Source organism: Neopelma chrysocephalum, unplaced genomic scaffold, assembly GCF_003984885.1.
Source record: "Neopelma chrysocephalum unplaced genomic scaffold, ASM398488v2 Primary Assembly neopelma1_26, whole genome shotgun sequence".
Taxonomy (NCBI): Eukaryota; Metazoa; Chordata; class Aves; order Passeriformes; family Pipridae; genus Neopelma; species Neopelma chrysocephalum.
Window position 1 is genome coordinate 17,953,748 of NW_020897695.1, and position 15,920 is coordinate 17,969,667.

Below are 15,920 nucleotides of genomic sequence, written 5' to 3' on the forward strand. Positions count from 1 at the left end.
TGAGGTGGGAATGCACCCTGTTTCCAGATATTGACCAAAACCAGACTGCATCATCTTTTGTAATATCAACAAAACTGACTTGGAGAGTACCAGAAAATAGTTCATGACTCTCTTGCTGACCAAACATTTTGAGGGATTTTCATTTCCTCTTTCACAGAAGTTCAACATGTTAAATTTTAAAAACAAAACAAATGGAAAAGTGTATCTTCAAAAGTGTAGCTATGTGGTCAAATACTTTTCCACTTCAAAAATCAGTGCATGGGATTCACGCATTAATATCTTACACCACTAAACAAAGAAAAATTTACAGTTTTCTGGATTAAACCCTCACTGAAGTTTAGGCAACCACTCTGTACAAAGTGCTTAGAAGAAATAACATAAACACCCCTTTATCTCAGAAAAGGGGGAATAAGCCCTCCTCACAAATTGTAAATGTTGGGAATAATTGATTCTTGATGTGAGTAACCCTTGAAATTCATGTAAGATGTCAGCAGCAGAAAAATTAAGCAATGGTATGTAGCATGGCCTAAAAATGAGCCCAAGTCAGTTTAAGATGCATCTGTATTGCCTCGAGTTCATCTGGGGAGCTGGCCAGGAAGCTGCTGCACCGGGAAATAACCATGAGGTCCATAAAAGGGATAGAAAACATCCAGATGAGTGTTGTTGTAGGTGTCAGAGACTTCCAAAGGACCTCACTGGTGGGCCTTACTATGAGAGAGTGGCAGTTTTGCTAGAGTGCTGACACCTGACAGTTATGCCACAGGAGGGTGCACTGGGATAAGAAAGCTGTCTGCATGGATAAAGGCATTATACAAGGCATATTATAACTTCACAGGGAATGATAATATTCAAAATAACTTCAGTATCTCCTTGTAGAAGCAGTGGTCTCAATAATTTCCTTGTATTACCTCCACCTAACATTGAGAGGGTAATGAAACTTCACAAATATGGTGTTGCGAGTGTCTCTTTGCCCATATTTTTTTTCAATGCATGGCAGACAATCACTAATTTGTGTGCTCATCAGCCTATGTTATCAGGTGAACACAACCCCTGCTTTAGGTATGACTCCAATATAACCACTTTCTGGTCAAGAACGACATGTCCAGCAATTGTCCTACTGGACGCACATCATTGTCCCAGGTATAAAATGAAATCTTACCTATAACTTTTCCTAGGAATAGTGCCTTTGGGGAATTGAACTGAATGTCAGATGCGGCTGGCAGGCTGTAACTTGTTGGAGGATAGTGATCAAGCTGGAGAAAGAGAAAAGAAATTATGAGTATTTTGAACTGATCTGCTTATTACAGTGCTACTGAATCAGGTCTACCTTATGGAGTTTATGCTGTCACTTACACTTCTGTCTGATACCCTCTGCTTTCATTTTGATAAAGTAAAACCAACAGTAAATACCCTTTCTTCCATATCTGCCATCTCCACAGTTCCCAAGGCCTAGAGAATACCTGTATTGGATTTTTTAAAAATTCTGATTGATGTAGAATCACATCAGTTTTGCTTGTGTGCTTCAATATAATTGCTAAAAATAACAACAGCATCAACAATAAAACAAATCACTATTTCTGTAGAAACAGATTTCCCTTTGGGACCTATGTTACTGCTAACTCCAGATTTACACAGCTGGGAATTCAAGACTAATTCAGGTGTTAGGCATTCTCCTTTTCTTTCACAAAAGTCATAAATTAATAAGACATGCTTTTTTGCACTTCATGCTTGTTATTTTCTTGTTGAAAATATTGTGCCATTTGATGGTGATGACACCTACTGAAACCTAAAAAATAAATTCAAGAGTAATCATCTTAGCTAAATAGTTTAATCTATAAGAAATGCATATTGTCCCTGATATGACACAACAATCACATTACATTAGCATTATTTCCCCCTAGTTTTTAGCTATTTAACAGAAAAATGCGAAGAAAGAGAGCAATAAAATGAATTGCCTATGCTTAGTAATAGTGCTATTAAGATAGTTTAATATAGATTAAGAGAGTTTTGATCTTTGTATTTCATAAAGGTAATTGGGGTGAATTTTTATCTTTGCTGTTTTTATTTATTTTCACAGGTTCGTGTGTTTATTACACAGGCTTAAATAGGACATAACAACAATTGTTTATTTTATTCTGGCCTTACCTTGTCACAAAACAGGATAGAAACTCATAAATGTGATTTAAGACTTTGCAGGGTACAATAGACTGCAAGAAGTAGTTCTGGAGAAATGGTAACAGTAAAGGACATACAATATTTTCACATATTTTTTTGCCATATTTCTAATTTAAAAATGTTATTATTGTGTACTATTTTTCTTTAGTGGTACTGCAAATGCTCAGTTTGATGGTTAAAAGTAAATGAATGGCAGCAGAGAAATGAAGGAAGGGCTGAATTCCATGCTACTGTGGAATACTGTGAGCTCAGGTACTGGGAAAGCCTCCCAGGGTCATGAGTTTGCAGAGGCAATAATCTCAAAACCCTATAATAACTGGAGAAGAGGGGTCCTCTGTTTCTTGTAATGCCCCATAAAATTACAAGAGAGGTATATATACATAGTAGACAGAGAGGAAATATAGTCTCTGAAGATCACAAAAGAGATCTATCAAGTTTTCATATCCATAAGTGATTTCTAATTGATCAAACTAGAATTCATACTGATTATTTTGAGCTAAATATATGTAAAAACATAGTTCCATATTCTTACTCAGAAACTAAGAAGTTTCCATTTGTTCAGAACATCTTCAACAGTTTTCCTCATATTTTTAATAAACAGCAGAAATACATGTTTTATCTGAAGTTAGAGTTATATAAATTCAAATTGAAGAGAGCCATTTTTGAAACGGTGTAGTCAAGTGAATACAAAGAGTTAAAATACAAAATGGATCTCAACCTTAACCACAGCTGATTCCACTAAGTACTGACTCCAGTTAAGTGCTTGCTATTGGCTTCCCTGCTGGAAGGGAAATATGTGTTCCAGGATCCAACATTACAAGTGTCAGACCCATTGTCAATGGGAACTGCATGCACATCAGGTGAAAAAAATATTCCCTTCTTATTTCATAAAACAAATAGAAATGGCTCATATCTGTCATGGTATTTACCTTTAAGGTTATTAAATGAAAGGCATAGGCTTTAGAAAGCTGTATTAGGAAAAGACTGGTGAACACTTATCCACAAAACCTTGATTGTCCAACCTCTCATATGCCAAGAGGTTAACCTCATGCAATTTCTTTGCATGTGGTGGAATTATTTCTGATACATACACAGGATTAATCTCCTACGTTTTCCTCTTATAAATATGACTTAAAATAAGCCGAAGTAACTCTTATAAAATAATCTGGCGTACTACCGCATACATTGGTATCTATCAGCATCATCAACATTTAGGTTCTTCCTTTTTCAAAATCAACCTGGAGCAATGTTTAAATATTTCTTTTTATTGTGAGTTGGAATATGAGCAGTGGTGTTGATCAGATGATCATAATTCTGATAAAATAAGAATAAATTATAATAATAATTATCAATCTATGATTTACCTTACCAACGTATTGTGGGTATCCCAAATCTGTAGCTATGGTCCAAGTGTTACTCCATAAAAGTAACTATTAGGAACAAGTAATAAAAAATCATCCCTGCCTACTGTACAGACTGCCTCTACCCGAGTACGCTAATTGTGTCTGCAGGACATACATCAAAATGAAAAGTCAATTTAAATGATGAACCTGTGTGAACATTCACACATTCAAAGCCTTCCAGCTGTGGTGTAATGAAATTCGCTTTGTCTTCAGTTAGCATTCAGGATGTGGAAAGGCCCTAATTTTCCTCATCTTGGAAGGGTTAGTCAGTAGTAATATTGGCCAGATTGAAATAAAAAAAAGTTCTTCCAGTGACCTCATTTCCCCTTGGGACTTCACCATAGCAGAGCATTCCATCAAGGTGCAGAGGTAAAAGATCCTGCCACATGTGGGAATCAGAGACTGCAACAAGGAGACTTATGCTGTGTTACATTGCCGGCTCTAACAGGTACAGCCAGTTTACTGCAAAGGTTTATTCGTTTAAACTGATCTCTTGTAGTGAGTGAATAATTGAATCTATCCACTCACATATATTTTCCAGATCTCATTGAAGTCAAGGAAAGATTTCAAAATGGGTTCAGCTGTGGACTATTTTCAGGGTTTAATGACTGAAGTTTTAGGTTGTTTTGATTCCTAGTTAAAATAAATCTCTGTTTAAAAACTGTTTATACTGATTTTCTGGGGCAAGCATTTGTGATCAGTGATAGAGCCAGGTTCTGCTCCACTGCCAGCTCTGGCATTTCTTTTCCCTCTTGTCCAAGGAGGATACCTGTGTTGCTTTCCACGGCCAGCTTTGAGCTACACCCTTCTCTAATCCTGGCACCTGGAATGAAATGGTGCACCACAAGACAACAGCCAGGAAATAGTGAAATTTCTGTCCTCTCACTTTTATTGCTTGTCTTTGTACTAAACTAGTATATTTTAATAAAAGAAATTTTTTTCCCTGGAGGCACTGAACCCAGGGTTTCTTTACAGGTCTGTAAGTTAAAGTACTATGCTGAATTGTTTCCAAAGTTGTGTGTGACTGCCATCCAGTGGGTGCTCCAGTGTAAGCAGCTGGAACAGACGCCTGCAGTCTTAGTATGAAATACTAGCCTATCATTTTAATATAAGACATACAATAAAAAAGGAATTACTAGTGTCAAGTGATATTTGAAAAAAGTTATTACATTATTTAATGAAAATTAAATAGAACCTCTGCATACGCAGACGTTGATACCATGAATTTGTATTAAATTACAGTTTTAAAATTATATTTAAGATTTTTCATTACAGCTACTTTTCTTTAAAAACTAATTAATATCGTTTGAGCTTAATATAAACACACAGTGTGGCTTTGAGTGTTACACAGATGAAAGTGGGTGGCAGTTTCTGAGGAACTTGCAGTTTCAGTTCTCAAGTCATGTCACACCAAGGCAGACTGTCTTTATCTGAAGTTGCTTGGATTTAAGCAGAAGTTCAATAAAATGCTATTTCTTTTAAATTACTCTTCACTTAGATAATAAAACTAATCTTGATGGGAGTTCTGAGATTAACAGACATATCAATCTAAGGGCAAACATAAGGCCTACATCACCTTAGGAGTCTTGGAAAAAAAATATATACACATATGCATACATTATATTCAACCTGTGGATATATCTACATCTGTATCGTTTTCAATCCAAGTCTGTGTGTGTGCACTGCTATAAAAGTTAAGGGTTTTCTTTGTGCTGAAGACATTTTACAAAAAAGTATTGTCAAAATCAAATGGAATAATATGCTGTAAGGCTTAATCTCATACCATCTGAAGTAAATACAGCTTTACTATTGACTTCAGTAATAGCAGGATAAAGAAGGGGATGTGTTATCACCATGATCAATGTTAGTATTTCTCTTCTGCATTATTATGATGATTTATCACTTGTTTGAAAAAGCTCCCCAAGTCCTGGACAAGGGCTTTTTGTGCTAATTTCTATAGTAATGCACAGAGTTATATATGAGTTAAATATATGCAAAAACATAGTCTATGCACGCATAGACTAAGCATGAGACCCCAAGAAAATAATAACAAGGCAGATGATTAGATGGAGCTCCTCCCAAGTACCCAAATAGGATAACAAAGTAGGAGAAAGCACGAAGTTGATTATGAAAATCAAATAGGAAATATTACAGCTTTTTATTGGTGAAATGTAGATGATTATTCCCCTGCTAAAAGGTTAGGGAAAAAACCTTACAAACAATATTTCAATATTTTTATTAATGTGATTATATTTATTTGTTTATTTTTTTCAGCACAAAAGAAAAGGAGCAGATTTGACTGGTAATTGTGTAGTTCCTTAGGCTGATCATGGCTACTCTTACTGCAATTCAGCTCCTTCCTTAGCGTGGCACTAGTGCTCTGCTGATCTTTTTCTGCCAGGTTAGGTCCTTGACCCAGGTTACTGTGGGTCAAATCAGAGCTGGAGCAGGGACACGCCATAGTGAACAGTGGATCCAGAGAAATAGGCAGGACCATAAACCCAGAATTTTTTACTGCCTTAGACTCTCACAGACCTGCAACCTCACTGCTCATGTGGAACACAGAAGGAGGCACATACCTCACCAGCATAATGTAAGGCAAAACTAAAGGTTTGCATTGTGCTTTGATCTCTTCAGATGAAATATCTGTAGAGGTATAGTCAATACTGTTTTAGGAATCACTCCAAATCTGTTTTGTTGGTTTAATGCATTGATTTAGCCTGTTCCAGGTTTTTCTTCTTTAAATACAGTTCAACTTCACCATTTTATGATAAACTCCTTTTTTTGGGGGGGGGGGGGAATTAAACTGTGATCAGCATAAGATACAGACAAAAAAAATGTGGGTGTTTTCCTGTTTTAAAACCTGAATTCTTTATGTACAGTAAGCTTGTATATATACCTGAAAGCTGCTGTTGCTCTGCTAAATAATGACAAGGATAATTTACTTTTCTCAAAAAAATACAAAAATTGGTATAAAATATAAATGGAAATGTAGATACATAACTCAAAATGTAACAGAAGCACTGATAAGGAAAAGGACACTATTTAGTCTGGCCGCCTTCAACTGAAACAATTCTTTGATACTTCTTTCACATATCTGTTGACTTTTTATTGCTCTCTTTAATAGATGAATTACAATAAATGTTAACAGAAGCAATAGCAAGTCATATAATGCCAAGTTATTAAAATTAAAGAGATCTATCTCAGGTACCTAAAGATGACTTTCACAGGACATTAATTTGTCCAATGTATGCTGCCATATAATGGAAAACACCTATTTCATGTTAGGTTTTGACTTTTTTAGCTTCATCTTGGACTCTGGAAATACTTAATGGTTCTTTTGTTCTCTCTTTGTTTCTTTAATTCCGATAAAAATGATATCAAACAGCAATCACACAGGCCAAGGAAGACACATGCATTTATCACTGGAAAGACACTATAGAAGAAGGAAATAGTTTCAACATGAGCCAATGTAAGTAACACATTTGTGAGGTGGATAAATCTGCTGATATGCTCTGCAGACCCTTGCTCTACTCTGAAAAGCAGACTCAGGAACTATCAGACTGCAACATACTCCCTTGTGACCTGACTGGCCTTAGCTTTATTTCCAAGGAAAGTGGGGTGTAGGGTGAGAAAGACATTTCACTTCTGGGTCTTATCATGATATGAGGCCTAGACATGGACAAAGTTTGGGACAAAAAAGCTAAAACATACCTCTGAATCCAGCAACACATGCTTTGCTAAAGAGATATGAGAAGGATGTCGAAGAGTTCCTCTCCTATGAAGTGGTTTTACAGAGCAGAAAGTAAAGATGAATATTTTCCCAAAGGCCTCCAAGTTTGAAACTATCTCAACTGATGCAGAGAGTGTAAACTTCTGTAAAGATATATACTTCAGCATTTGCCCCTGCCCCTCTGCAACATCTACAGGAAAGGCAGTAGGCCAGATTTTACAACCATGGAGCCACAGGGAAAGATGTTATCCCCAGATGGGGCTCTATGGATTATGTTTTTCCCACTGTATACCTGCCAGTAAGAGAAAGATCTAACTCCATGTCCTGATCTTCAGGGTGAGGATATTCCACCCCCTCATTTATTGGTGAGTGAAAGGACTTCTCCTTATGAAAAGATTTTGTCTGACTTTTAGCTAGCCGAGATTCAATGGGGATGTGCTGACTTATCTTGGCAGATGCCACTAACCAACTCTAATACGCACAAAAGGGAAGCATTTATTTATGAGCTTCCTGTCTACCCGTAGCTGCTCTGTTTACCTGAAAGATTGTAAGTTGCACTGTAAAATAAAGAAGTTGAGTAAACTCAGTGAAAGTTTAAAACCTGTAATTCTTTATATATTAGAAAACAGATGGTGCTTAGGGGTATGGGAATTATATACTATATCATTATAAGGTTTATTTTATTTTCAAAGGTTCTCATATTGATAACTTTTTATGCTTTGTCACCTATTTGTGAAAAAAACCTATATTTTCAAACCTGAGTAAAACCCACTTTTTTGTGACTTCTGATTGAGAAAAGAGCTTAGCAGTTGTAGGGAAACTGAGTGCTAATGCATTAAGCATGCAGATCTAATGTATGGTTCTGCTCTAGAAAGTGGTCTGAGCTTGTCTTTCCCTTACATGAGTATTTTGATTAATACATTGCCGCTACAGGATGGCAATACATAGTGGAAAGATGTATCTCCAGGGATTTTAAATAATTCATTTCAGCAGGAAGAGCTTTACTAATAATAGAACAAATGATTTTTTTTTCTTTAAAGAAAAACCTGCTTGGAAATTCATTAATTATGCTTTTAATATAATTGAATTGCCTGGTTACGAGAAAAAAAGTAGAAGGTTACTGTTGCATTGATATCAACTATGGTTTACATGTTTTACCTGTGGTTAGGTCCTGGATATTTAAAACATGTTTTATTCATGACAGCTGCTGCGGAATTTGTAAATACTGTCTGACTGCTTCTTTCCAAATCATGAGCGGAACTTACCCATTCCCTACCAGTGAAATGTTGGTTAAACCAGTCTTCAAATTAAGCAGGTGTCTAGACAATATACAGCACTGCCCAAAGAACGATGAGGCAGTAGGTTTCCCAGAAAATGAAGGAAATAAATAAAGATGGTATTTCTACATTATTTTGGCATAACAACCATTACCAAGGGTAAATGTTTTCAAAATGTGATTCAAAGGGGGAGTTTTCAGAGAAGATTTAAAAAATTGTTTTATGGCTCAAAAACTATAGACATCTGATGGTATACTAAAATAGTTCAATTTATTTAGCTTCTTGCAGACAAGATGAAAAGATATTTTAATCAGCATCTCTAAAAAAAGTGTGAAGGGGAGTGACACCTGACACTAAACACTTCTTTCATCTATCAAGCATAGACACAGAGTTAAGTGTTGAAGTCTGCAGAATTCAAACTGTAAATTAGGTGTAAATTATTTACAGGAATGGCACTTAAGCACTGGCTTAAGTACCACTGGAAGATGTGGCCAAAGGATATGGTAAATTTTCTATCATTTGAAGTCTTTAAAGCTACATAAAATGTGTTATACTGCTATGATTACTTTTTGGGTTAGCTGCAGAAAATAATTTGGTGATTTTTTATGGTCTCAGTTAAGCAAGAGCTCAAACAGTGCTCATATTCTGTTGGGGCTTCAAAATATAGGAATCATGATAGTTAGGCATGATTCTACAGCACCAATAATGATAGGAGATGAAATTATAGCCTCACTGAAGTCTATAAGAAAGTCCCCACTCCCTTTAATGAGACCAACATTTAATCTACAATTATAAAAATCTTTGATATATTCATGGCATTTAAGATGGGGATTATATGCAGACTGCTTCGCTCCACTTCACTCATTTTATTTTATAGCTATTATGTTTACCATTTTATTTTCTACTTCAGGTTAGTTTTGAATTAACTTTGTATGTTTTACATTTTTAAAGCATCCAGGAGTTTGCAATTGTTACGTCTTTTCAAGTTGTGCAGAGTTCAAAATGGAAATGAGAGAAAGGACAGAATAAACATTCTGTTTATTCTTGATTTCCTTTGGGTAAGGGTCAAATATTTCATTGATCATTTTTCACAAAGATGGGTTTCTGCTGCTTGCCTCTGTTGAAGCTGGAAAATGGAGATCTGTACAAATACATTTTCTAGATTATTCTCAACCTTATGAACAGCTGAGTTCAGGTCAAGATTTCCATAAAGCCTCATAATTAAGCTCACTTTGAGTAGAGTCAGAAAAGAACATTGTTGTGTGTAGCTTCTTTGCCACAGTTGGACATATTGTCCAAGCCTGAAAGAGAGAACTGTCAGCTGTCCTTCTGTGTGGTCTTATGAGCAGATGTGCAATGGCTGCTGATAGTTGTCCTGAAAGTATACAGCTGGGTTTGTGACACCAGAGTCCTGAAGAAGTCACTGAGATATAATCCTTTTCAGGAAAAAAGAAGGCATTATAAACTGTGACTCATAACCCATTACTAGAAATTACTTTAAAGCAGAGATGGAGAACTGGAGACCTGTTTAGAATGTAAAAGTGCGGAAGCTGAGAGGCCCAGTCTCTCTGTTGACTATGAGCTTTATTCCACTGAAAATTAAAGGACATTGTATATGGGTTTTTTTGGGGGGTAGAGGAGTTGTGGTTGTTTGTTTGTTTGTTTGTTTGTTTTGTAACAGGCTGATCTAGCTGTGTGCAACAGAACAGAAAAGTCTCTGATCCAGATTCCACTCTGATTTTACTTTGGGGACGTGCAGAGAAGCAGAAGGTATGAACCTTGCACTAGGGATGCAACTATCACAGTTCTTTAAGGTACAATTTAAAGACCACTGGAGTCAATGGAAGGCCTTTCAATTACTTCAACGGGCTTTGGATCAGAACTTCTGCTAGGGAGCCTTTGTCCTTAGCTTTCTTAAAGGAAGATTTTACTGGTGTGTGAATAGTGTTAATCACCCATGAACACTTGCTAAAGAGTGATCTGGTTTTTATGATATGGAAAATACCCTGCTGAAGCATGAAACCTTTTAATGAAGTCAAACAAAGTAAAACTTGCCCTCCATAACCTAAAGCTCAGCCCCTGAAATGTAATTTACTGGAATGATGCATTCCCCATCTGTCAGTCTGGGCTTTTTCTTGCCACAGGTGAACTAACGCAGCCTTGGAGGTGTGCCATGGTTACTAGTATCTAGTATTTTACTAGAGGCAAGGGATAGGAATTGTTAATAGCAAATACTGATTTTGTCCACCTCACAGAAACAACAGAAAATAAGCATATCTTTGTCCCTGAATTTACGTAATTTGGTTTTCCTGACACCTAAATCAGATGTATATCCTTAATCTTATCAGAATATCATCATAAATGAGAACTTGTTATTTAATGTAGGACTAATAATTGATTTGTCTATAGTCAGTGAATGTATAAAATTGAAATATAAAAGCCATTTGACAAAGTTTTTTCTACTATCTTTAGTCCTGACTGTTGTGGTATGTTAGGGATGTAATGACAATAAAAACCATTCACAGTAAATATTCTTGTACTTGTTCGTGACCTTATGGACATACAATATTGTGGATATGTTCATTTCAAAGCCCTAGTCAAATTATGATTTTGTCTAAGTAATCACTGGTCTCCTGTCTGCCAGCATCAGATGAGGTCTCATTAATGAGTCTCTTTCTGTATTGATACACAAGTGAAACTCCTGAGAATCATGATACAACTCTACTTCACACAGTTCACATGATAGCAATTTATTGCCTGTCTTCAGATTTTTTAAATCTCTCTGGCACTACAGGGTTATTACAGTAAGTTAGAAAGACAGGTATTCTAAGTATGAACTCATTGTTAAGATCTCAGAAATACTGAGTACTCTTGAATTGAAGCTTTGATGAGAAATAAATCCTCCTTGTGACACTTTTATGCCATGTAGAGATGTGGAAGTGTGAGCAACCACCTGGCGAGCAAGCTGTCTTCTTTAAAAACAAGCAAACCAGCTGCTCATCAGGTTGGGGAAAGATTTAGCAGGAAATAAAAGTCTGCTCAAATGTTTCTTGCTCAGATCTGCAAGAGAAAACTCATATTTTATGATTTGTCCTCTGGATACTGAGAAAAACTCTATTTATATCTTTTGTATTTTTAGACACCATGAAGAGTTTCTATCTAAAAACAGGTCTAATTTTCAAGTGAACAATCTGCTTGACAGGTCCATTTCTGTTCATATAAATTCTCTCCTTTAAAGAATGTAACCTGTTAAGTAAAAAAATCAGCTTATGAAGAATAAACAAAACTTGACAGAAATTTTCTCTTTCAGGATACAGTAATGGTAGGATTTCTGGATTTGCTTTGTATGGGTCACTTCTTCCCCTATTCTTGCATGTGCATCAGGTAGATCATCTCATTTAATAAGCCTCAAATGTATCTGCTTTCTGTTTACATAAATAAGCTGTGTTTTATACACACTAAATAGATTAAAAAATTTTTATCCCAGCAGAGCAAGACTAACCAAAATATTTCTAACTCTTCAAAGCCCTAGATAGGTAATAGTCTCACAAAACACTGGGAAAAAAATTGTTGGGAACCAAATGTAGGTGAGTTGATACAAGGTTGGCACATTTAACTGTGTACATATTTTCTAACTGGACAAGGTACCTCATCTGATCCCTTCAAAAAGTAATTTATTTAGTTTTACAGCTGCCTAAATCAGACAGCGATGACTCCATAGGAAACATACCATACTTCCTGGAAATAGAAACATTTAACACCAGAGGGGAACCTAATTGTAGTTCTTCTTTAGCTTCTATTTAGCTGTGAAATAAAAACATGCAATAGCATGCAAGAGAGACACATACATCAATATATACCCCTCCAAACCTCAAAAAACCTGAAGTGAGTTTGGATGTATCATCTACATTTTTTTTAGGTTATTTGGCATTTTGTGAATAATTTTGTGACAATTCTATTTCAATGCATTCAGTGTTATTCCGAGTAGCGAGAGCCTCAGTCAAATGACATTGTAATAAACCGAAAAGTTTCCTTTTCATACCTTGAAACAATAACTGTCAGGGATTTATTTTAATCTCTAGGTGGATAATACTGTGATGGCTACTCTTCTTCAACTTTTGGCTTGTCTCCCAAGGAGGCTTCCCCTTTTTATATTTAATTTGTTATTGGTTTTGGTTTGCTTCTTATGAGTAACAAATCCGAATTAATCTATCCCATCCACCTGACTCTCCTGACAACAAAACTGCTTGCAATCTCCATGTTTGCAGATGTGACAAGCAGGGAATGAAAACAGAGTTCTGTAATGGCCACACAGAGGAAGCTGCCTGGAAACATTGATTGCTTCTTGCACCGCTCCCCTCAGCTATTTATTTAGTATTATACTATCTCAAAGATTTGTAAACTGAGATATGGAGAGATGAAGTTCCTACCTGTGGTGCACCAAAACCTAAATAAGCAAGAGCTATGTGTCTTCAATAATACTCTCTGTCCCAGACTCCTGTCACACAAACACTTAAGCATCTGCTCATCTTTGCAGAACAGCTCTTGCAATTTCATTGGACTGCAGGGTAAATTTAAATTTAAAGACATTCTCATATGCAGACTCAGGACTTATGGAATGATATTTAGTTGCATCAGGCTCCACTGCCATTTAAGATGCTGTAGGATATCCCTCCTGGCTTCCAGCTGCTGCTCCAGAAAGGTACAGGTTTGTCCCAAGTCCCATGTTATCTATCAGCTCAGATGTTTCTGATGCCCTTGAGCATCTACAGTGACACCTGTATTAGCCCAGCTGTCGTCACATTAAAATGAGGAATTCAGAACAACATGACGATGCAACAGAGGGAAAGAATAGCTTTTGTTAACTCCTAGAAGTGTGATCTGCAAGTAGAATCCCATCTACTGCACTTTTTATTTTCTAAATTGCACTAGTCTTTTCAGAGTAATGGAGACCACCAAGAGACAAAATGCTATGAATTACAAGTAATGGAACCAAACAACCTGCAACTTACTTGCAGTACGATGTCCCGTCCATTCCGCGTGATGTTGACAGTGTGGGGCTGTCCATTAGCCATGTTTCTGTGGTCAATATCAATGTTATATGGCTCTTTGGTGCCTCCGAGGCTGTACCGAATCTGCAGATTCCCTAGCGAAAGAAAAACATGAAAAGCACCCTCAGGTATTTTGATCTTTATTCAGCAGTTATTTCCCCTCTTTATTTTCACATAGAGTTATCATTTCATGCTTAATTGCTCTCTTAGCTGACCTCTGCAGTGAGAGAAGAGCTGGTGTTTGAGATTATAAAGTGATTGGGCTGAAACTGCCTCTAGTTTATAACCCAGGAGTGTGACAATGACCAGCATCTCCAAACCAAAGTGTTTGTAAACACTCCAGACTGCAAACCAAACAAATCACAGCTATGCCTTGAACAATATAGACAATTGGTACAAAATTAAGCTCATCAAGCAGCACTTTATTGTTGAGATTATACTTGCTGCAGTAAAATTCTTTGAAATTATAAAAAGCATAACATTTTCTAAAGAATAAACCATTGAAATGCATTGAATAAAGGCAAAATTACAACAAATTAACACTGACACAAAATCTACACAAGGGACTATCTTCCTCTGTCATTTAATTCTTGTTGATGGGTGACCGTCTGGACTTTTATGGAAATTTAATAATATATGGTGAAACGAAAATGTCATGTTATACTGTTAGAAAAATATAGTCAAAAGTGGTTAATTGATATGCACGACATACTGCCAGACAGATTTTTCTTTTCTAAACAAAAGTGAAGTGTCTGCTCTTCATAACACATTTTAATATTTGATTAAAAGGAAGAATGTTTGAAAAGGGAAAGGCAGATCCCATTATAGATGAAAAATGGAAATATTCTGGCCCAAAAGAGCAGCCCTAGACCTTTATAACTATAGTTAAGTTGTCTGATGTTGGATTTCTCTCATGCACCTTCTTTCTTCCCCATGAAAGGAAAAATATGAGTGGCATGTGAAATACTCATATTATCCCATAAAAGAGAACAGTAGTAAAATCACACTAATTATGATTTTCATGGGGCACTAAGGCACTATTTGGAATTGAAGTATATTCAGTTTATACATAGTTTTAATACTGTAGCAGCAAATGGTCCACATCTAACCCTCAACCATCACCAAAGCATTTAGGACATTATATGCTATGCTACATCCATATTTCAGCCACCTCAGTGAGTACCCAGATTTTCAGAAGGACAGTACATGACCCTTTTCAATGACCACTAGTGATATTGCCATGAATTCAACTATTTGGTTGCCTTCATATGGATGTCTACTTGTTCCCATCATAATGCTGCTCTGTGGCAAAATCCAGAACAAGCAGGATACAGGTTCAGATTTGTAAGTGCTTTATTTTTTCATGACAAGGGTGAAGAGACACTAGTTCAGAGCTTCAGCTGAATGTCAGCCTGGTATTATCAACTGTGCAATGGAGAGAGCCCGGAGCAGTTGCTTACCAGTTGGCTTCACAAGCACAGCCATGAAGTCCTGGGTATAGGAGCTGATGTACAATAAGACACAAGGGGACTTGGTGGTACTGAAGCTGAAGCTGAGCTCTTCTTTATTCAAGTTGAGGTCAGGTGCTGTGATCTCAGGATCTGTAGAACTCAAAAGTGTTCGGCTAACTAAATCCTTCATGCTAGTTCCTGGGGAGTGGAAGTTATAACGAAGCCACATTCCTTCTTCAAAAAATGCTCCAACATCTTGAACAGAACAGAAAAAGGAAGAGGAAAAAAGGAGAGAAATTAAATGTGTTGACACCTTTAGGATGAAACATATTACTACTGACTTGATCAGTACTAATCTGTGCATGCTTTTACTGCTGCACTATTTAATCACTCTGCCAACATTTAGGTGAATAGGGTCACTATTTCCTTGTGAGAGTGAAAAAAACAATCTCCATTTTATTGGTGGATACCTGGATTCATAGAGCAAAGGAAAGATTTCCTTTGGGGTACACAGGTGCCCCATGCCTACATCTCATATCAATACTACAGACAAGTAGAATTATGCTTTAAATTTATTCTCATTAAAATCTTGCAGTAGATAATGCTCCAAAGAAGGAGACACAAGGAAGAGTGATTTTAGGGGCACAGTAAGAAAACAACTGCCAAGGAAAAGGAAAACCAGCAGTACTGATGAGCAAATTTGAGCGGATTTGGAACAACGTCACAAAGGAATGATGACAGTTCCAGAACTTGAAAGATTTGAAATAGGATTGGACACAATAGTAGAAAGTTATTCACCACTAGCACAATCCTTCACGAGAACTGCATAA

At 36.5% G+C, this 15,920-nt stretch overlaps 1 protein-coding gene across 2 annotated transcripts in view; it reads right to left on the minus strand.

Moving 5' to 3' along the window:
* CNTNAP2 (contactin associated protein like 2) overlaps positions 1–15,920 on the minus strand; it is a 1,044,217-nt gene that overhangs the window by 58,162 nt on the left and 970,135 nt on the right. For both annotated transcript variants that reach the window (XM_027675789.1, XM_027675790.1), the window contains 3 exons: positions 15,100–15,345; positions 13,601–13,734; positions 1,160–1,253 (listed from right to left, as the gene is read on the minus strand). In XM_027675789.1, coding sequence (XP_027531590.1) covers positions 1,160–1,253; positions 13,601–13,734; positions 15,100–15,345 — 474 coding nt within the window. The remainder of the gene's footprint in view (positions 1–1,159; positions 1,254–13,600; positions 13,735–15,099; positions 15,346–15,920) is intronic.